At 45.6% G+C, this 23441-nt stretch overlaps 1 protein-coding gene across 1 annotated transcript in view; it reads left to right on the top strand.

Moving 5' to 3' along the window:
- Nucleotides 1-23441, top strand: part of SMS (spermine synthase) — a 67143-nt gene that overhangs the window by 10598 nt on the left and 33104 nt on the right. The window contains exon 2 of the mRNA XM_075913321.2: nucleotides 13390-13510. Coding sequence (XP_075769436.1) covers nucleotides 13390-13510 — 121 coding nt within the window. The remainder of the gene's footprint in view (nucleotides 1-13389; nucleotides 13511-23441) is intronic.

Here is a 23441-nt window from a genome sequence, read left to right as displayed (position 1 = left end):
AATCACTCCTCTGTGGTAACGATAACCTTTCACGGACCCCTTAGTCACCATAGAATGAAAACTGCTGGATAAACTGTTTGGAAATGGAGAAGGTACATATATGTGAAAAAGTGGCAGAACTCTGAGTTGACTAAGGGAAAAGGACAGGAATGAGTTGTTTATATGGGTTGGGGGGAAAACAGGGAATGGAAATTAGAATAGATAAGAACATAGGAGTTGCCATAATGGATCAGACTCAGTGTCCATGCAGGGCTTTCATATTATATAAGATTCTCTTACTTTTTGAAATGTAAGATTGTACTTCATTTGTGTATATAAGTTTAGTTGCTTTGACCTTGTAAATTACTGTCTCTTTTTTTTTATGTAATAAACTACATAAAGATTTATTATAGGACTGGATACAAATCTTGCCTTTGATATAAGATCTCATTCTAAAGTGTGATTGACCTGAAGTGACTGCCTGCTCTTATAGGGCTCATCTAGACTACACGGAAGTGCCGAAAGAGGATATGTAAGTGCATATCTTCTTCCGATCTCACTTTCAAAAGCAGAGCTTTTGAAAGTAGTTTGAACGTGGCTTTTTTCGGCGAACTCCTCCCCCCTTTTCGAAAAGCCACGTAAACCTCATTTTTTGAGGAAAAGCAGCTTTTTGAAAAAAGTGTAGGGGGTTTGCCGAAAAAAGCCACGTCCAAAGTACTTTCACTTTTGAAAGAAGACATGCAAATTCCCACAGAGCTCTTTCGGCACTTCACTGTGGTCTAGATGAGCCCTTAGGAGAGGGAGTAACCTGAATATTGATGGAAGGGACCATCTGTCACAAAGGGAACCAAAGCAGACCCCTGGATGCTGAGAGAGCCTGGAGTAGCCAGTGGGACTGTCTGTGATTCTGTGTAAAGGTTGTTCTACTGTTAGAGGTGTTTACACTTGATATTTGGTTGGTGAAATCTAGGTATACAACTCCCAGCCATTTGGGGGGTTCGTGCCCTGGTTCTTAACAGTTGGCCTTGAGGATGGTACTCGGACTCTGGAGTCATTGAAGGCAGTGTTACAGATGCATGTTGAATCAGTTTAAGGAATTTTTTAAAAGAAAAAGTGTGCACTACTCCTTGAGTTACACTGCAGTGAGTATGTTTTATCTGTGTAGATGCTACCTACGCTGATGGAGGGTTTCCCCTGTCAGCATAGGTAATCCAACTCCCCAAGAGGCAATGGAAGAATTCTGTCAATATGGGGGCTTAGATCATCTTCACTACACTTCTCACAGGCATACCTTTTTCACACCCCCTGAGCAATATAGTTATGCTCAGGGCTTGACAAATAATACAGTCTACTTGCCCGTGGCGAGTAGATTGCAACCCGGAAGAGCCGGGTTCGGGCGATCTGTGCATGCGCAAAACAGTCTGCGCATGCGCAGATTGCTGGACAAGCGCGGCTGGCGAGCGGGGCTCACCGTGGTTCGGCGAGTCCTGGTTATGCTGACCTAGCTCTCTAGTGTAGCTCAGGCCGAAGTCTTCTCCCCTTTATTTGCAACCCTGACCTCGTCGCACATTATCCAATTTAGGTTCTAAGTAGAGGTGAAGAACTGGCTGGTAATGTTCTCTAATTTTTGCATCCATGTGCAAATTTTTTCCATTCAAGTACAGAAAAAGTTTAATGTGCACTGAGGCATGTGTGAATGTTCACCACCAGTAGAAATGAAAAACATAGCTGTGGGCACTCTGCTAATCAGCTGTGCAGCATTTGAATCCCTCCTGAGTGGCTGCACAGTGCACAGATTACAGGGAACGCTGCTGGGAGTGTGTGTGGGGGGGAGGCTGTCTCTAGCCCTACCCATTCTACCCCAAGGTCCCATCCCTTAAGGGGGCCCCAGGGCCCTCCCCCCAGCAAAGGACACCAGGCTTGGTAGAGGACACACTGGTGAGTCTTGGTGTCTACTTTCACTTCTGCTTCTAAACCTAAAGGCTGTACCTTTATCTGTCAAGAGCCAAGCAAATCCGTGGTACTACATACCCAATGTAATGTATACAACTATGCAATTGTTAAGAACGGGAAGTAAAAAATGGTCTATCCAATTGAAACTTCATGTGGCATTTAGATAGGCAGAATGGAATTTCCTCAGGATTTTTGGGATTATGGTTTTTAACAGATTTCACATTTTGCTTTTACTGTATTTAATTATATGCTGATGGGGACTGGTTACCAGCCCCGAGTCTCAGCACGTCTAATGCTGACCCTGGTGACCCAATTAAAAAGTTTGAGAACCACTGTCCTAAAAGCTCCATGTGGGCTAAGTACCATGAGCATTAAAGACATTCCTAATGGTCGTCTACTTTTTCCATGTACAGTTGAATACAGGAACAGGTCTGTCATTTCCACCCAGCTTTATCAGTATTCTGCTTGTTTGAGATACAAATCAACTTAAAACTGTGCAAATTATTAAAAATTCAATTCTCCTCTGTCTTGATAATTCTGGTACAGAGCTGTGCTTCCTGCAGTTCTGTCTCTGTGCAGACCCAGTGTTCACAAAAACAAAGGATTTTCCTATGGTGATGTTTGTTACAGAGAACAGAATGCTGCTAAACTTAGTATTGGGGGAGGTGTTTGTTGCCAAGGCCAATTGTGTTTTAGTGGACACATTTTCAAGAATTTAAGTAGCTCAGTTTGAAAGCTCATATTAGAATGGGATTTGGTACGCTGTTATATTCTTTAGTTTCTTCTTTAAACATCCCTTAAACAAAAGCTACAATTAAAGGCTATTAATACAAGAACAAACAGCATCCCTGAACTTTAGAAAACCTGGGAAGCTAAAACTCTACTCAGAATAAGTAGATATGGAAAACATAGCTTAATGAATAAATTGTATGTCTCCCCTGAGAGCCCTCACATTAAGAGATGAAGTCTCTTTGGAGGCCGCTGACCTCCAAAATTGCCACCTCTTCCCAAGATTGCCACCTCTTCCCAAGAGCATATAATTCTTAATTTTATAAACTCCACTGCTGTAATTTGTTCAAGTGGATGAATTCACCCTTCCTCCTGCCACAGAACCAAATTATCTTTGGGATAGAGGCAAGAAATATTGGATACTGTCAGTTAAATGAAAATGCACCTCTTAATTAGATGACTAATGAACTTGATTCTGCCATTTTTACAGCTATGCATAATCATAACCCACAGATTCATTTGCTATTTCCTAAATCAAAAGAGTGCGCGTGTGTGGGAGGTGGGGGAGCGGGTTCTGCTCTTCCCCTTCAACCTTAATTCCTGGCACAGAGCTAGTGTACTATGGATATATACATTTCATAGGGCCATAAACCCTTAAATCATGGATAAGGGATAAGAGCACATGATTGTGAGGTGGTAAAGCATTAGACGTGCTGCTGCTGGAGCCATATAACTATGGACTACAGAGTCCCATGCGTCCATCGCCTTGAACTGTCAAAGTTGTTAGGCATTCAGATTGGTCTTTTCCCAGGCTACTCACATTATGTATGGAGGGTGATTGCATATAACACCTCAGTAGGGATGTAGTTGACTATACGAGTAACTGATAAGCCTAGGCTTATTGGCTAATCTTATTGACTACACACGTTCCCTCCATTGCTGCCTCCATATCAGAGGCGCAAGCTCCCCTTAAGCACTGGAGCTGCCTGATACAGAGGCAGCAGTGTGGAGGGTGGGGGGGGGGAGGGTCATGTGGAAGCCTGTATATGTGAGGAGCTGGCTTTTTTTAAGCCAGCTCCCCATGTGTATCTGCTCATGCGAGCCACTCCCCTCCCTGCTGCCGTCTTTCTATCAGAGGAAACAGAAGTGGGCAGGGGAGGATGGGGGGGCAGCCCAGTGAGGGAGGCGTAGGCCGGAGCTGGTGTTTGGGGGGTGGAGGAGAGGAGGGAGCTGGCTTAAAAGCTGGTTCCTCAGAGCCTCCTGCTCTCCCATCCCTCCATGCTGCTGCCTCTGCCTCTTGTCCTCTGGATAAATATCCAGAGGACAAAGACATCATAATCAAATTGCTCAAAATTAAAACTGGAACCCACTGGGAAAAAAAGATGCATAATGAACAAGAGGGTAATAAACATTTGGAATTTACTGACAAATCTCTTACTAGGGGGCTTTAAATCAAGATTGGACGTCTTTCAAAAAGAGATGGTCTGGTTCATCTGCAAATTATGGGGCTGAATTCTGGAAATGGACTGAAATGTTATGGTCTGTATAGTGCAGGAGGTCAGACAAGTAGATCATAATGGCTTTTTGTTGTTGTCTTAAGACAGCACTTAAATTCATTGATTTTTATCAGTGACCAGCTTTTTGGCAACCGTAATTTTTCAGAAGAACATCTGTAGCTATTCCAAACTGCGTCTTTTAGAAGCATGTTGTTATGCCCATACAGGATGCTTAAAACTTATGCAGATGTTAATCATTGAACATAATAGTAAAATTGATATTGTATTCTTTGATATCTAGACCCTTTCAGTTTCATCCCTTTCAAAGCATAAATGCCAAATACTAGGATAATTATTAATTTTACTTGACATTTTAAATAAATGCAGTTTGTTAAATTGCAGTGTGAACTGTGAACTAATGTTCCCAGCCTGAACTTGCATCAAAATTTGAACTAAATGGAAAGACATTCTTTCACTTGAGTTGCTCTTATGATCAGAGGATACACTTTGCCTTGTCCAGGGATACTCTCTGAATATTTTCTCCCACTCTGATCTGGGAGATGGAAGCAAATTCACTTATTTTAAAAATAAGTGCCATGGCACTTCAGTGCAAACACTGCCTTCTCTGACAAGAGGAGTTGTCTTGTAGGCATAAGTTCTCCTCCTCCCTTGAGAGTGATAAATATGTCAGTGAAGGAATTCTACTGCTCTCTATATGGGACTTAGGTTAACCTAGCTATGAAGCTCAGGTGTGTAGATTTTTCACAGCCGTACACGATGTACTTAATCCGACATAATTTTCAAGTGTAGACCACAAGCCTTTGTGCTTTTCACTTAAATCTGCTGGTCTGAAAAGTACTATGTCCACAATTTATCTAACTAGCCACCCAGCAGTTTCATTTTCATGCTTCTATAGCAGTCTTACAATCTTGTAGGAGAAAACAAGAAGTAAAGGAAGGACAGTGGGAGGGAGAAGATGATGAAAGGGGGATAAGTATTGGTAAGGATGTCAGGGGTATGGGAGAGTCAACACATGACAAAGCACCAAGGGTAATGTCGAAATTAAAAAACGTGGAACCAGTTTTCTTGGCAGGGAGAGGCTATACCAATTCTAGCAGTGCAGACAACAGGAACAGGTTATTCAACAGCAAGTAATGAAAACTTTCTCTTATAAACACTTGAGTTTTGTCTGTGCTGGTGCTTACATCAAGGATGTTGCTATTCCATTGCTGGATAGGAAATATAATAATTTCTAGTGGATATGGAGTCAGGGAGAAGGTCAAAAGCTTCCCAGAAAATATGGAGTATGAAAGAAGGCAAAAAAATGTGGAGTGTTTTTGGGGAGGGAGGGTAGAGATTGCATTTTATTACATTTCAGAAAAAATATGTCCCCTGTAAAATGTTTGAATTTACACCACCGCTTAACACTGCATGTATATTATGGAGCTTTGGAAGTAGGGATGTTAAGAAGCGTGCAGTTCGTTAATCATGTAGTCAACACAAATTATGTCACTACACCATTAATAAGGGTTAGCACTGCAAGCACTCAGTCCTGGTTTGTGCCAGGTCCAGTAACTATCTCTGCTGCAGCTCTGCACTACGAGTATTTTAGGAGTTGGTGATCAGGCAGCCTGGCTTAGTCCTGACTTGCGCTGCTGCTCCTGCTGCAGCTCTGCAATAATACTTTCCGTGCAGAGCTGCAGCGGGGGTAGCTCCCAGGAGCTGGCGTGAACCAGGACTGAGCCAGGCTGCTGGCCAGCCCTCTGAAGAATTTACTGGCAGAGCTGTGGGGTGTGGATGTGGGCAGTTGGTAACATTAACAGAAAAGCTTCTGTGTATTGGTTAATTGCTTAGCCACCTACACCAGGGGTTAGCAAACGTCAATAATGGTCTTTCCCCCAACCTACCCCTGTGCATTCTGCTCCCCCCAGCCCAGGTGGAGGCTGGGATAAAATCCTGCTTCTCAAAGTAACAAGCACTAGCAGTCTGTTCTGTCCTAACTCCCAGCTAAAGCACAAACAAATTATCCACCGCCTCATAGTACAAGTACACTACCTCCCACCCGCTCCTTCCCCCACCTACCCCATGCAGTCAGCCCCTTACATCCCCCTTCCCAGGAGGCTTGGGAGTGCTGAGTTTCTGCTTCTTTCCGCCATGCACAAGGGATTCTTCAAGCTCTCCTCCCCTCTTACTCCCACTCCCCTTCCCAATTAACCACTCCTCCTCCCCCTGCCTAGCCTCTTATTCTCACTTTATCTTGCTTTTTATTACCTTTTCTCGGAGCTGCTCCTTTCAAGCATGGAGCAGCTCCCTTTAGCTGCGTGCTCAGCAAGACAACACCCTGCCCCTTGTGATAAGCTGAGTTCCCTGCTGTACAGGAGCTAGCTCAGAAAGTAGGGAACTATGCTCCCGTGCCACTGACCCCCTCAGCCTGCTGCCCCAACCTGCCTTCGGCTCCTTCAACCTGCTGCTGGTTGGGTGACACGGCTGCCCCAGCCCTTCTGCCATAACTTCTGCTCCAGCCAGCATGGCAGCTGGCCCGCCAGCATGGGGCACCAGCCTTGTTGTTGGGGCACTAGCCCTGTTGCCAGCCTGCATGCAGCCCCAATCAGGCTGCCAGCTTTCCCCGGCCCCAGCTGAGTTGCCGCGGTCCCAGTTTTGCTGCTGCAGTTCTGCTGCCACAGCCCCAAACAGGCTTCCCCTGTGGGGCTCTGTCCCACACACAGTCCCCATCGAGCTGCCGCAGCAAAACCCTGCTGCCGAGCTCAGTTGCCAGGTTGCCGCTGGATGAGCTTGCCTGGCTGAGCCCCCACGTGCCCACCACCAGCAGCAGTTCCCTTCTTTCACCGGCTCACTGCTGCCATGGAGTTGGGCGGGTGGAGAAGGGAGAGAGCACCGGCTGCTGACACACAGCCCAATCTGCAGCCTTTCTGCTTCCCTCCCTCCCCCCCCCCCCCCCGCCGCTGCCAGGGCTGCAGCTGCGCACTGACCATGAGGCTCAAGCGGCAGCGCAGGATCCTCGCTGCTCAGGGCGGGAGAAGTGGGGCTGAGCTCCTGCCCCATGTGCCACCGGAAATCGGCTCATGTGCCACTTACGGCACATGTGCCGTAGGTTGCCGACCCCAGACCTGCACTGTTACATCCCTGTTCGGAAGGAGAGTCCACCTACACTTGCGCATGTGTGAACACTAGACGCAAGTAAAATCAAAGCATGTCAGTACCCAAATAGTTCAGTGTTTTTCAGCAGAACTTGTTTTTTCTTAATTCTAATTAAGTATAAATTGCAATCTGGGGTGTATAATGGATGTGGCTTAGAAGATAAAAGATAAATATGAACTCCAACATTATTTGATCTTTATCTGAAAGGCAGTGCCTTGCTAGCTTAATGCATTTTGGCAAGAGGGGGTGAATTAGAGATTCTTGTGACCCTGTTTATAGGGAAAAATAAAGGAAATTTTTTTTTGCTCCTCTTTAGTATTTCAGTTGGTTTGGTAGCATTAGATGGATGATTGCCATTATGTTGAAGCTGTACTCAAATATGTGGGCTATCAATAATCACATTGGCAGTTTAGTCTGGTGGTCTTTGTACTTGGTGGAAAACATGCTCCTAAGTTTTAGAGCTTCTCTTCTATGGAAGAGAAACTGATCAGCCAAAGCAGAGTAATTGTTGAATAAAATCACTGTTACTCTGGAATAGTTTATTCATGTAGCTATATTGACAAACCTATAGCTATAGTTATTCCACTAGAGCAGTGATCTCCGACCTTCGTAACAATAAGATCACTTTTTCAGTTTAAGTGCAATGTAAGATCTACCCCAAACTCAAATATCCTTGCCCCACTTCCTTCCCGCCCCCTCTTTGAGGCCTTGCCCCTGCTCCAACCCTTCCCTGAGGCCTCACCTGCTCACTCCATCCCGCTTCCTCCCCCATCCTCACTCACTTTCACCAGGCTGGGGTGGGGGGTTGGGTTGGGTTGCCGACTCTAGTCTTGGTCCAAGGGGTTTGGCGTGTGGGAAGGGCCCTGTGCTTAGGCCAGGGGGTTGGAATACAGGAGGGGTTTCAGGATGCAAGCTCTGGGAAGGGTTTTGGGTGCAGGGGAACTCATGTTTGGGGCAGGAGGTGGGTTCAGGGCTGGGACAGGGGTTCAAGAAGCAGGCTGTGGCTGGGCACCACTTAACTGAAACTGCTTCTGGGTGATGGAGCAGTGGAGTTAAGGCAAGATTATTCCTGCCCTGGCCCTGCAACACTCCTGGAAGCAGCTGGCATGTACAGCAATTACTCCATGGAGCCATGTGCTGCCCTGGTTCTGCAGGCCTGTTTTGCTTGATTCCCTTAGGGCAGGGGTGGGCAATACTTTTAAAAAGGAGGACACTTCATACATTTCTGAAGTGGCCCCGGGCGGCTCCGGAAAGGTCAGAGCCTCAGGCGGAAGGGGTGGGGCCAGGAGACTTCTCGTACCCCCCCCCAGACCCTGATTTGCCTCGGGGTGGGGGAATGTTTGAAGTCTCCCTGCCCCCTCCCTCTCCACACCAAGGGAGAATCAACAGCTGTTTTAAAACAGCTGGAGGTTCCCTCTAGGTGCTGTAATGGGAGGAGACCTTGCATGCTCCCCCTCCGCCCTCAGGCTAGTCAGGGTCTGGGGGCAGGGGGAGCGTGTGAAGTCTCTTGCCTTCTGCCCCACCTTGCTAGGTTTGCGCGGCAGCTAGAGAGAGCCACTGGCTGTTTTAAAACAGCTGAGTTTTCTCTCTAGGTGCCGTGTGCCCTTGCCAGGGGGAGGGTGGGAGGAGAGACTTAGCGCACTCCCCTGTCCCCAGGTTTCGATTGGCCTGGAGAGGGGGGGAACAGCAGGATGGCCTCTGTTGAAGGATCTGGCCTGTGGAGGCCCCTTTGCCCAGCCTTGTCTTAGGGCAGTGGTCCCCAACCTTTTTGGGTGGCGGGTGCCGCATAGGGCTGCTGGGCCACCTGGGGGTGGGGCCGCGCATGCACCACACGCCCAGGGCAGGGGCCATGCGTGTACCGGGGGCGGGGGCGGCGCTAGGCGGGCGGACATAAATGCCTTGGTGGGCGCCATGGCACCCATGGGCTCCGCGTTGAGGACCCCTGACAGAAGTTTGGTGTCTTTACAAACACTTGTCTCAGAGGGATATGCTTTGAGACTAATGTTATGTACATCAAAACCTGAGTTGTATGACGCTCTTCTACCAGTTTTGCACTGAGGCTACGTCTAGACTGCAAGCCTCTTTCGAAAGAGGCTTTTTCAAAAGGTACTTTTGTAAAAGCCTCTTTCCAAAAAGAGCGTCTAGACTATAACCAGTACTTTCAAAAAAGCAAGCCGCTTTTTCGAAAGAGAGCACCCAGGCAGTCTGGATACTCTTTTTTGAAAAAGCACAGTTTGCATTACATAGTGCCTTTTTTCGAAAGAACACTTTCAAAAAAGGCGTTCTTCATCGTAAAACGAGGTTTTCCGCAGTCGAAAAAACTGCCACATTTTTTTTTATTTACTTTCGAAAGAACACGCAACAGTTCAGACTCAAGGGAAATTTTTTTTTGAAAAAAGGCCACTTTAAAAAAACAAACAAACAAACCTGTAGTCTACACACATCCTGAGTGTCATATAACTTTACCAGAATCATACATTTAACATAGATAACTAATTCCAAAATGAACTAACTTAAGTCACAGTTTAGTTTTAGCATTTCACTCTGCTGCAGCTTCTAAAATACCATAAAGAAGAAGTAAAAGATGCAATCTCTTTATTTTATGCACATCAGAATTTTTTTTTTGTGTTGTAACATGATTGTTTTAACTATAAAGAGATTATTACTGATTTACAAAAGTAGATTTATCTTTTTGGTGTTAACCATGCAAACATTCTCAGGTGTTACTTTAAACTCAATGAGATCACAGTAGGGATGACTTTGGATAGATGTTAATATATATTGGATATAAATTCTAGAATAACTAGATTATAATTGTGATAGAAAAGTAGCCGTGTTAGTCTGGGGTAGCTGAAGCAAAATGCAGGACAATGTAGCACTTTAAAGACTAACAAGATGGTTTATTAGATGATGAGCTTTCGTGGGCCAGACCCACTTCCTCAGATCAAATAGTGGAAGAAAGTAGTCACAACCATATATACCAAAGGATACAATTAAAAATGTATCCTTTTTAATTGTATCCTTTGGTATATATGGTTGTGACTACTTTCTTCCACTATTTGATCTGAGGAAGTGGGTCTGGCCCACGAAAGCTCATCATCTAATAAACCATCTTGTTAGTCTTTAAAGTGCTACATTGTCCTGCATTTTGCTAGATTATAATTGGCAGGTTATAATGGCCTCCTCTTAAATAATGGAACGATAGTTCTGCCCCTCCGTCTTCTGGGATTGTCTAAGTGATAATGCAAGTAAATAACTTTGAGGGAACAGGCTTTGCTTGAAGTAATTCCATTTTAGTTTAGAATTTCAGTTTAGATTTGGCCCGTAAGAGTCTATTAAACTCTGGAACATCTGTCGTTTGACACACACAGGTCCAGTGCATAAATGAGAATTTTCTTGGTAGAAAACTGATGACCAACAAAGAACAGCCTCAGCTGAAGGACTTCTTGTCAGTAGATTTAAAAGTGTAGCTCATTGGTGGTGCTGATGGTGGCATAGGTGCCAACTCTGGGTGCTTAGGGGTGGGATCACTCGCTGAAAAAACTGGTGGGTGCAAAGGTACTACCAGCAGACCCCCCATGACCGTGGTCACCAACCGGTCGATTGTGATCGACTGGTCGATCGTGAGGCATTCGGGGGCCCACCTATTCCCCCCCCCCCCCCCGAGAAGTCCCACTACCTCCAGCGAAAATGGAGGTAGTGCCGGCTTCCTGAGGGGTGGACAGAAGTCCTGCAGCTGCACGCCACTTCCAGGGGTTCCGGAAGTGCGCTGGCTGCTCCCCTCCCTCAGGGCTGTGGAACTTGCGTGGGGGGGGGGGGAGAAGGTCCCCAGAGGAGGCGCGCACCGGGGCTTCCCTCCTCGGGGTGGGGGGCGGAAGAGTCCTGGGAGGAGGCTGGTGCAGGGGACTCACTGCCCCCACTGGCACCCTGTCTCCTCCTGCAGAACCCTGTCCCCTCTCCTCGGCACCCTGTCCCCTCTCCCCGGTGCCCTGCTGCAGAACCCTTTGCCAGCCCCAGCACCCACTAGCACACTTCCTCACTACCATGTCCTCTGCTCCCACCAGCACAGTTGGGGCCACATTAGTAAGGCCGGGGGCGGGGGGGGGGGGGGGGGAAGGGGAAGGGGAAGGGGAGAGAGAGAGAGAGAGAGAGAGAGTGTGTGTGAGTGTGTGTGTGTGTATATATATATATATATATATATTTTTTTTTTTGCATCTCCCTTGTGTGGCCCCAACTGACTTTTCTGTGGCTCAGTGACTCCCTGACTCAAAACGGGTTCCCTGCTCTTCTCATAAATAAAGACAATGCAGAAACTTTTTGTGTTTGACACTGTATTTTATTTAAAAATAAAGCCTGGCCAACAAACCCCCAATTGGGGCCAAGCCCCCATCTGGCTGCAGCATTATAACACTCCTGCACCACCACCCCCCAGACCCTAGATCTGGGCCTATCATACACTGGAACCCCCTTCCCTCACATACTGGAGCCCCTCACATATCCCAACCCAAATTCCTACATCCTCACAGCCACAAGCCTATGGCTTGCTTAGTACCCCAACCCTCCATCTGACTCCAACACTCCCCATCCTGGAGCCCCCTCCCTGAGCCAGCATCCCCTTCTCCACCTCCTCCTGCATCCATATTTCCTCCCAGAACTTGCACCTCTCACCCTTTCCCACACCCAAATCCCTCATTCCCACCCCAGAGCCCACACATCCTGTCTCAACCTGGTGAGGGTACGGCTAGACTGCAGGAGCTTTTCCAGGATTCCAGAGATATCCTAGAAAAACTCTTCCACATCCAGGGATGCATTTGTTGTTCTGCTTTTTTAGTGGAAGAGCAAACATGCTCTTTGTCACCCCTATATTCCCCTTTCCACGAGGAATAAGGGGGATTCCAAAAGAAGGGGGTTTTCTAACATTTGGTCCAGTCTAGACAGGCCAAATGGCAGTGTAGAGTGTATAAGGGCTGGGGACAGCAAGTGATGGAGAGTAGGAGAATAGAGAGGGCGGGGCTTCAAGTAAGGGGTGGGGTCTTGGGGAAGGATGGGGCAGTGGATCTTTGCTCGTTCTGAGATTTAAAAAGTGACCTTGGGTGTAAAAAGGTTGGAGACCACTGCCCTATGAGCTCCTTCCCTCCTGCCTGCATCTTCCATCCACTTGGAGCCCTGCAGATTAGCATTGTCCCCTCCCGCCCGCTGTGATTTGCTGTTTCACAGTGTTTGAGACTGAGGAGCAAGGACCCGGCGTGCTCGGGGGAAAGGATGGAACTGGGTGGGAAGAGGTAGGGCAGAAGTGGGATGGGGGACAAGAAAAAGCAGGTGGGGTCTTGGGGGAAGGAGTGGAGTGGGGATGGAGCTTGGGGCATACTGGGGGTCAGGCACCGCCAGTACCTTTCAGAGTCGGCATTTGTACATTACAGTGTTGGGAAACACGCAATAGTACTTACTATTGCTGTGTGTCCCTTAGCTACAAACTTTCACCTCAGCGTTTCCCTTGCTTGTGTCTCTAGTGGAATTGCTTGACTCATCTTGATGAGTGAGTCACTGGAGAAAATGTTAAATGCAGTAACCTGGGGAGAATAATAAATTGCAAGGTCATTCAATACAGTAGCTTCTCTATTACTAGGTCTTATCATAATAAGCATGTCTGTACAAGCCTGGAGTCTTGCTTTTATGGTGGTAGAAGTGGTTGAGTAATGCTAATCCTATTAGACTAGACACTGCCCTATGATCACGCAAATCTTAAAAAATACATGTTTGACAAAACTTCCTTGTCCGGGATGATGTCATAAATCAGGGGACAGTGAACATAAAGACTAGCAGTTACAGTAATTTACTTCCTTCTCCAGTCATCCTCTCCCCTTCCCTATTTGCATCAGGGTGCCCCAGGTTGCAGATTCAAAAGCTACAGTGAAAGGGTGGTGCAGAGTATGGTGTGGTATAGGCAGACACTTGCCAAAAACTATAGAACTTGTTTGAAATATAAATAAAGCAGCAGGAGTAGTAAACTAACCGTTTTCTCAGAATGTCTTAACTGACTGTGTGTTTTCCCTCCCTTCCCTTCCTCTTGCAGCTGATTGCAATGCCGTTCTTAAAGGTCTACAGCCTGTTTTTCAAGAGCAGGGAATGACAGAAACAATTCATAACTGGGAAGATCATGGTTACTTAGCAACTTACATCAACAAAAATGGCAGGTGAGTTGGATTTTGGACCTTGGATTCATATTCTGACCAGATGAGTGAATGCATCTATTAGCATAGTTACAACTATGTAAGAAAAGCAGTGTTTAAACCATCTAAGCCTCTGAAAACAATCTATAAAAGGAACCATATATCTGAAAACTTCTATCAATCCCTTCAAACCTGTCAATCGCCCTAACAAACCAAACCCATCCAACCAGATGCCCAACTATTTTTTTCCTTTAGGGTTTTTTATTTCCTGAGATTTATTTTCAATACCTAACTAAAACTTTTTTGAACATATAAAATGTAAACAGTGTCTTACTGTGTCCTTGTTTTCATTGTACTTTCTTCTCTTCCCTTATTTGTTTCTTCCTGATTCTAGATCAGAGTGTGTCTTTCCTGTTTTTCAATCTCCTTATTCTTATTCTCTCTCATCCAAATAGAACTTGCTTTACTCCCTTCCATATATATAGGCTCCCCAAAGGATCATGGAGTGTCCTCAAGTAAGGTGATTCACTTGCTCCTTTTTATTTTGGGGGGGACACAAGGAGAAGAGGATAGGATTCTTCATCTTCTATCATTGCCAGTATTTAAGAGCAGGTTAGATAAACATCTCTCAGGGTTGATCCCTAGATGGTGCTTAGTCCTGCCATGAGGGCAGGGGACTGGATTTGATGATCTCTCGAGGTCCCCTCTAGTTCTAATATTCTATGAATCTATTTTTCCTGTTGTAGCAGAAAGAACTTAACTCAAACATTTTCCAGTTCCACTGCTACCCAAAACTCTGAACAATAGCTGTGAAACTGACCACTCTGATCAGTGCATACTCTGCAGCATGGATGGGCAGTAACTTTTGATGGGGTCGGGGGGCGAGTGGAGTGGGGCGCACACCAAGATTTTGGAAAGTGGTTGAGGGCTGCACTTTTCCATGATATTAAAGGAGGAGGTGCAGGGCCTGGGATGGAGATTGGGTGCAGAAAGAAGGTCGGGGTAAGGGATTGGGGTGCAGGACGGAGAATGGAGTTTGGGAGGGGGTTGGGGTAAAGGAGGCGATTGTGACCTAGGTCAGGGGACTGCAGTGCAGGGTTTTGGGATGTGAACTAGTGTAGGAAGGGAATTGTGATCTGGGGCAGGAGATTGGGTACCAAATCTGAGAGGAGGTATGGGGGCAGGAGTGGGGGGCAGAGGGTTGTGAAGGGAGGCCTGGGTGCCAGAGGCAGGCTCTGGCCATGAGACGTACCAGCCAGCAGCCAAACCTGTCTGCTTGCCTACAGAGTTAAAGTCTTGCAGAGCTTAAAATGTTTCTCAGCCTGCCTGCTCAGCCATGTGCTTGTGTAAATAATTGAGCCAGAGGGGCATGATGCATTTTGGTTTCCTGTTACTCAAACAGGCAACTCTCATTGGCCAGTTTTTGACCAAAAAATGCCCAACGGGATTGTGCTAGGGGCAGGGGCAGCACCTGAAGCTTTCCCCCTTCCCCTCCGAGATTACAATTTTGAAAGGGAAACGGGGCCAGGCAGCTGTGTTTCTGAGCCTATCTCGGGCTACCCGCTGCCTTTGCAGGCCAGATCTGGTTGCTTGGTGGGCCGGATTCTTCCCAGGCCTGTTCTGCAGTATAGGAAACATCTCAGAAACAGCCAGGAACTATTTCTCTTCAGACTTAGGACAAACCTGCATGAAATCACTTAACCTTCCTAATGTGAACTGAATGCCATCTTTGCAGTCAAGATGGTTAGGGTGTTTTTCTGTTTTTTTTTCCAATTAGATAATTCAGTAGAAATCTCAAGTTACATTCCTTCCAGCTCCATTTGAGAGAGCTTTCTTCTTGCCATGAATTACTGTATCTGAAGCCAGGCCATTGTTTATTACTGCTGTTTAGCCTCAGGATTCTCAGTTTTCCAATGATAAAATCATTGTATGTTTAACCACAGTTTAGCTTTAGAAAATTGCAGCATGTGAATGATAGATATATTAACTGAAGTGCATTCTTTGTAGAGAAAGTCCCTAGGACTTCTGTTTTCCTCATACCTAAAGAAGAGCTCTTTGTGGCTTGAAAGCTTGTGTTTCTCACCAACAGGAGTTGGTCCAATAAGGTCATCCCTTTGTCTCCAGATGTACTAACTGGTATTTTTGCTCCTTTATTGCTAAAGCTTTTGGCTATTTTACAAATAAAAAAAAAAACACTACCAAAAACTGGTTGTGGTATTAGTTGGATGCGCTTTCATATATGCAGATCTAACCAAGACAAACTAATCAACAAAACTAGTGCATGAACTCGGTTTATTTCCTGTAGCTACTTAATCATGCAGAAATAGATTTTTTTGAAAGACTGCATATAATTGGCCTATTTGGTACTTTACCAATTAAATTAGCTTTACTACATTCATGCCTGACCATTTTGCAATTTTGTCTTATCCTTGAGGGCAGAAACCAAAAGCTGTGTAGCTTGACGGTGGTTTTATGCTTTGCGGGTTTTGTTAAATTTTTCATTTGTATTTGTTTGTGTTGGCATAGCTATGCTCAGGGCTCATCAAGAGGCGGTGAGCCCTGCTCGCCAGCAGTGCGGTTCTGCACTCTGCGCATGCGCAGATTGCTCTGCGCCGGCTCTTCTGACAATATTTGTCAAGTCATGGCTATGCTAATCTAATTGCAGGAGGGCAAGCTCAGAGTACGGAACTGTTGCAGTTTATCCTGGTTTGCAAAGGGCAAAATGTCACCATGTCCATACGAGATTTTCTTGTGGGATTCCTTATTTCCTAAACCATTTTGAGTTGTACCAGTGCAAAGTCATTATTTTTACACCATGACAGAAGGGTTGTGATAGGAGCTTATACACACTCTTATATCAGTGTACTACACAGGTACAAAAACACCCAACAGAAGAAATCTTGGATCTTCCACTAAGATAAATGTACAGTCAGTCCCCGAGTTATGTGGATCCGACTTATGTCGGATCCGCAGTTACAAACGGGGATTTTCTCGCCCCGGAAGACTGGAGCGGCGGGACGCCTGGTCCCGCCGCCCACCTCTTCCGGGGCGAGAAAAGCTGCTCCCCGTCTCCCTGGTCTGCTGGGAGAGCCAGCAGACCAGGGAGACGGGGAGCAAAGCGGCGGAGGACCCGGGCCGGACCCGCGGCGCTGATCTGGAAGCGCCGCGGGTCCGGCCCCGGGTCCTCCGCCGCTTTGCTCAGCGTCTCCCTGGTTTGCTGGGGGGGGGGGGGGAAACGCAGCTAGTGCCCCCCCTCCCCTCCCAGCAGACCAAGGAGACGTGGAGCAAAGCCTGGGGCCTGTGGTAGAGCAGGTGGGGTGCTGCCGGTTAGTCCCGCAGCACCGCTCCTTGGCGCTACTGGACCAACCCGGCAGCACCCCAGCTGCTCTGCCCCAGGAGTCCTGGTTCAGCTGCTGCTGAAACTGACCAGCCGCTGACTACAGGAAGCCCGAGGCAGAGTTCCTCTGCCCCGGGCTTCCTGGAATCAGCTGCTGATCAGTTTCAGCAGCAGCTGACTTGGGGACGCCTGGAGTTCTTAAGTTGTATCTGTATGTAAGTCGGAACTGGTGTCCAGATTCAGCTGCTGTTGAAACTAATCAGTTTCAGCAGCGGCTGAATCTGGATGCCAGTTCCGATTTACATACAGATTCAACTTAAGAACAAACCTACAGTCCCTATCTTGTACGTAACCCGGGGACTGCCTGTATCTTGAATCTTCTGCTACTTTGTGGCTTGCAAGTCTGCATCTTTTTTTTCCTCTCTCTCTCTTTAACTGAACCCTCTTTACTACAAAGGTTAAAATAAAACTAACTACAAATTTTGTAACTTTTTACAGCCCATTAAAACATTTGTGGACACAGTTATTCATTTAGTCAAACATTAGCTGGATTTAGGAAAACCCTGAGGCCTTGCATACATGAGAATGCACTGCTTTAATTATACCTATAGGATTTGTGTGATAATAAAATGATATCTTTAGATTTACATGAGCTCTCGTGAAGAAGTAGTAGGCTGTGCCCACGAAAGCTCATGATAATATCTACATGTTTTGTTAGTCCATGAAGTGCTACAAGACCAGTTTTTGTTTTTTAAGTTTATCCTGTACAGACTAACTCGGCTACCCCCTGGAGCTTTAGATTTACAGTTAGCAACGTTTCACGTTGCTCTGTCATGCAATGGGAGTTTGACCTTTGTCAAAAGACCTTCATATTACTTCATAGGCGGTGGCTGGAGTTATTTACTCAGCAAAACTATTTTGGCTTTGGTAGAAAACACTGCAACTGTGATATTAAGGCCTGGCTAAACGACATCTCCTCTTTGTGGGCCTGAATGAGGAGTTTTTATGCTTCATGGCTGAGTCTTGTTAGCCATGCTGAACTCTCCACACTCAGTGGGAGGTGAAGCTGGGGGTGGGGGAGGGAAGAACAGGAGAATAGCCAGCCTTAATATTAAAAGTAATTGCTTGGGTAGTTTCAGTACTTATCTATGCCCTTAACCAGGCAAAGAAAGCTGGACTAATGCAGGGCTACATGCAAAAATGCTAAAAATGTTTTGAACAACTCACAAATACATTGTTAAACACTGTGTATACAATACACTCTGTAAAATGAGTGTGCTACTCTTTAGTTGTAGTGTATAAGGGATTCAGATCATTACCATTGCTGTCGACAAAAATTTGTCTGACAAAGACATTATGTGAACAGTCCTTTGGAAAGCTGTAGCTATTAAAAGAATCAGAGTTGATTCGAGGATTAAGCCACACTTTCCTGTTGTCATTACCAAAATAACAGAGCCGTGTTCTTCTTTGTATGTAGTTAAGCTAGCAAAAGTCACATTTGGCAACTGTGCCTGGCCCATTTAATTCATGATTTTCTCTGACAAACAACCTAACTGAAGAAGGCTCACTTTTGAAAAACATTCTCTAATCATTTTGTTAACACGAACGAAGGGCAAATAACCATTCGCACCCCACATTGAGGTAAGACACTGCCCACTTTAACCAATCAAATCATTGTCAGTAGTGGTGTGAATGAATATTTTCTTTGCTGAACCAGCCTCATTGACCAAACATTGAACTGGGCAAATGCACCACAGCTCTCACAAGTTCATTGTGTGACTTCAGCATTATTTGTAACTGTCTAATGAATACCTTTAAAATCACTTATGTAAATTGCATTCACTTTTAAAAGGATGCCTTGTGTGAAGCAGCGAATTTCTACCTGAAGTATTGTTACAGACTCATTACTGGCTGCGCATGACAATTACTGCACTTTCACTGTATTTGTACTTCGTGTACGTGTGCTTTCACCTTTCATACAACAACTAGGCAAGAAAATAATGATTTAAAATATGTAAACCTTTAAAATTGAAGGAGGAATTTGAGGCAAGAGGTATACTAAAGAGAATACCTGAAAAAAAATTGTTTTTAATTGATGGTGCCAGGTAAACTAATACTGCATCTTGTCTTCTGCTGGCAGCTTTGATAGTGTATGTGGGTAAACTTGACAATTGCAGGTGATGCCTGGGTGGGTGGTGTATGTGGGGAGTGGAGGAAGGGTTGCTTTAAATCCTTGCTCCTGGTCTGTATGCACAGCTGTTTAAAAGTTAAAAGCAAATCCCTCTCTCTCATTGGAAAAAAAACAACTGATGAGATGCTTCTCTAGGAAGCTGTGACCTTCACAGTTTTTAAACCTCTGTTCAGCCTTGGAATGCACAGCACTGTGATTTTATTGGCATTTGATTTCATTATGCCTGTGTGACTTTGTGTCAACTATGCTGGTTGTTCTGTAGATTAGGATTCTGTGTTGGCCTACAGCACAAAGGTGAAGGATTTTTTTTATCTCATCTGACTCCTCCTTAAAAAGGCTAGTCTGGACACTCTCCAAACCTTTGTTTCAGGGCTTGTCTTCATGTACAGTGCTATAGCAGTGCAGCTGCAGCACTTAACTAGAAACACTCCTATGCCTATGGGAGAATGTCTCCTGTCTATGTAGTTAATTCACCGCCATGAGAGGTGATAGCTATGTCGTCAGGAGAAGCTCTCCCATTGTTATAGTACTGGGAGTGTACATGGAGGGTAGCACTATGTAACTTTGTTGCTCAGGGGTGAGGATTTTTCATACCCTTGAGTAATGTAGTTATACCACGATTGGTCTGTGGTATAGACTGGGCTCAGGCTATAAATTGTGTGGTTTACCCTCAGAATCAGCCTAGGATCAGAAGGAATAATGTTGAGTATTTTTCTTAAATGCCTTAATTTTCCCATCTTTATGATTAAAAGACCTGCTATGCAGGAGTGTTGGCATTCATTCACATTTGTTAAATGCTCTGAGGTCTGGTGGAAAATGTTAGTAGATGTTCAAAGTTTGAGTTATTAAAATAGTAACATCCAAATGTCTTAATTAGGATGCCCCAGAGAGTGGTTTCTGTCCCCTCTCCTATTGTGAGGAATGCCTAAATGACCTGGCCAGGAAAACATTTAGGATGTTGTATAATAAGCAAAGAAGGCCTGAAATAGGGGTGTCACCCTCCTCTCTCCCCCATAGTTCTGCCAAAAAAAGGAACTCTGTTTTTGTTGTGGAGGTCTCCAGTGTGACTGGATCTCTCTCAACCTTTAAATGAAGGGATAAGAATGCTGAATCTTTAGCAAAGTAAACTCCTTTGGGTTATTTTTAATAAAACAGGAGTTAATTAAACTCTTGACCCCAAATTGCTATCCCACAGCATCAAGTGGTATAAATAAGTCACTTCCTGAGCCTGATGAACTGATGTCTTCCAATAGTCTACCCTTGTAGAAGTCTGGACAAGACATCCAACATAGGCAAGACCTGAATGTCAAATCTCAATAATAAATAAAACAAGAAAACCCTACTCCCTTGATATAATACATCACTTTGCAAAAGATTCAGCATCCTTATCCCCTTCAGTTAAAGGTTGAGAGAGCTCCAGACACACTGAAGACCTCCACAACAAAAACAAGAGTTCCTTTTTTTTGGCTGCACTATGGGGGAAAGAGGAGGGTGACACACAGTTTTACTCAATAAAGACTCAAGAGTTTTCTTCTTACTCTGAAAGATGGAAAATGTGTTGCTTCTGTTAAATAAAACGAACAGGCCAGACTATTTTATATATGCAGCATTCCTCCAGTGGACTGCTCTAACATTTTTAAATAGTGAAGTACCATCTAAAATTGACTATTTTCCACTAATCTTATTAATGTAAAAATTAGTCTTGTTTTTTAGAATTTATAACATTTAAACTCCAGCATTAATCCATATTTCAACCTAAAAAAATACTGATTTTAGAAATAACACCTTGAAAAGTTCTCCACTAATGTGTGCAACTACAGGTCTGACACAAGACCATTTGAAGTTGCTGAAATGTTTTCCTTTGATTTCAGTGAGCTTTAGATATAGCTCCTAGTGATGGACTGAGTTGATGGGATGTGGTAACAAGAGACTGGGTTAGATACTATTCTAATTTGTTTCTCAGTAATTTTCTGACTGCGGTGGGATTACATTAGTGAGTGTGTCAGATTCAAAAACAAATAAAAACCAACCTTCAAATGAAAGCACTGTAGCCCATTGAGCTAATTATGTTCTTCTGGTTGTCTCACCAATTTAAAATTAGTGGCAAAAAATTGTTTCCTTTTCTATAGTATTTTCTAAACCGACTCAATGCTAGCAATTCAGTAAAACTGTGCAGGTTTTCATGGCAGTCATCCAGTGTGATCTCTCACTGCGCTATCAAATGTCTTGGGCGCAGGATATCTCAAATTTCCGGTGCAAGCTGTATGAAGCATACTGGTTAGAGGTTGTGTGTTCAAGCTAGTCAGTGCTCATGGAAACTGGTAGATTAAACTAGTAGTAAGAGAACACTGACATGAGGAGAGAGGACGAGCTTTGAATAGAAATGCATAACAACTGTTTTTTATTTTGCCGAGTCTTATTTACTGGGGAAGCTAAGAAGTCTAATGTCTGCACCCTTGCCGTGTTGTTGCCCAGACTGTTGTTAGTAGGTGTTTTTCTAAACATATGAATTACAGTATTTTGATATATATGTTTTCAGACCTGCTCAATTATACTGATGTGGTCCAAATTAAATTGGTTTGAACTTAATGTAGTAAACAAGTAAATCATTAACCAATAAGGGTTTCCATTGGTAGCTAAGCAGATAAGAAACTGACTTCATTTAAACTGGTGCAACTTGCATTTAGAAAAAGGTTCAGACTGTCTTCTGTTTAGAAGAAGATTTACAGCTTGAATTATGGACTCTTTGCACTGTTCAGATACTAGTTGCAGGAAGAAAGGAGGCTTGACTGCAATCTTCCACTCGCATAAAGCCTAAAGATCCTGTAGTAACAGTTTAAATAATACCCAGATAAAATCCACGTAAGTCTAGAAAAGTATCTGCTTTATATTCTGATATCTGTTGTAAAATAACCTTGCCATTATAGTGTGTCTCAGCATACTGTAATACATCTATACCAGCGTTTCCCAAACTATGGGCCGCGGGAAAAAAATACTGGGCCTCAGCGTGCCTGGTGGCTGCTGGCCGGGCCGGCTTTAGGCTGGTTCGACTGAATCACTCGAATTGGGCCCCGCACCCCTGAACCCGGAAGTGCCAGCGAGTTACAGAGCTGAGGGCTCTGCTCCACCAATATGTGGAGCTGGGTCTCTCACCCGGCTCTGCCTAGAGCGGGCCGTGGCCTGTCCCTGCTGTGTGCGGCTCCTCCTCGCCAGCTGCTGCTGCCCATGTGTGGCGTTGCACATGGGCGGGGAGGACGCCTGGGCATGACGTGACGTCACGGCCTGGGATTTTAAAACTCTTTGGAGGCAGATTGTGGGGCTGCCTCCAGGTTTGGCCTCCGGGGCCTGAGCGCGGTCTCCGGCCCCGCAACGTGGAAGGCAGAAGGCAGAGAATGGGCTTGTGTGGCTGCGGCGGGGGTGGGGAGGAGAGGCGGCGGTGGCGGGGAAGGGAAGGGCTTGTGCGGGGGCGGGAGGGGCTTGTACGGAGGGGGAGAAGGAGAAGGGGCTTGGGAAGGGACAGGATGCAGGAGAGACAAATGCCAGGGGGCCAAGTGCAGAAAATGAGGGAAAGGGTAGGAGGGGAGGTGTCAGTGGGAGAGGGGACAGGGTGATGCTGGGAGAGGAGAGGAGGAGAGGGGCATTGGGGGCTGGAGGGGGAGGTGCTGAGAGAAGGCTTGAAAGAAGGGGTGGGCATGAGAAAGGTGGGGATGGAGCAAGGCATGTGTGAGGGCACAGAGGGGCAGGAGGGGAATGGGGCAGAGAGTGGTGAGGGGGTGGGTATCAGGAAAAAAGGGGGCAGGGGCAGTAATGGAAGGGGGGAGGCACCAGGAGGGTGCAGGGCTAAGGAAAGGTGCAGGTGCCAGGAGATTCTGGGGTGAAGCAAAAGGATTCTATTGTGTGTCCCCCCTCTTCCCAACACCCCTCTTGAGTAGTTGCGAACTGTCTGTCTGGCAGACACACTCGTGCAGCCTGAGCACATTTACCAGCCAGGCAGTTCGAAACTACAAACTGATACATCTAGTAATAATAATACTTACCTAATGAGAAAATACCAGACATGTTATATGTCTGGTATTTTCTCAGTTTGTTTTTTATGTGTTTATATTTTTGGGCTGCAAAAAACAGTACAGGCAGTCCCCGGGTTACATGGATCCGACTTACATCGGATCCCTACTTACAAACGGGGTGAGGCAAATCTGCACTAGCTGCTTCCCCCCAGCAGACCCGGGAGACGCGAAGCTAGCGTCCCTCCCCAGCAGACCAGGGAGACGCGGAGCGGCTTTTCTCAGCAGACACCTCAGCTTGCGAATAAAGGACTGAGGGAAGTGAGGTGTGGGAGAATAAAACTGAGCCCTGGAGAAATGTTTGGCTAGAGTTTCCCCTACAATATGTACCAGTTCCGACTTACATACAAATTCAACTTAAGA

This window comes from Pelodiscus sinensis, chromosome 1, assembly GCF_052426305.1.
Source record: "Pelodiscus sinensis isolate ZL-2025 chromosome 1, ASM5242630v1, whole genome shotgun sequence".
NCBI classification, from domain to species: domain Eukaryota; kingdom Metazoa; phylum Chordata; order Testudines; family Trionychidae; genus Pelodiscus; species Pelodiscus sinensis.
This window is presented reverse-complemented; position numbering and strand designations above follow the sequence as displayed.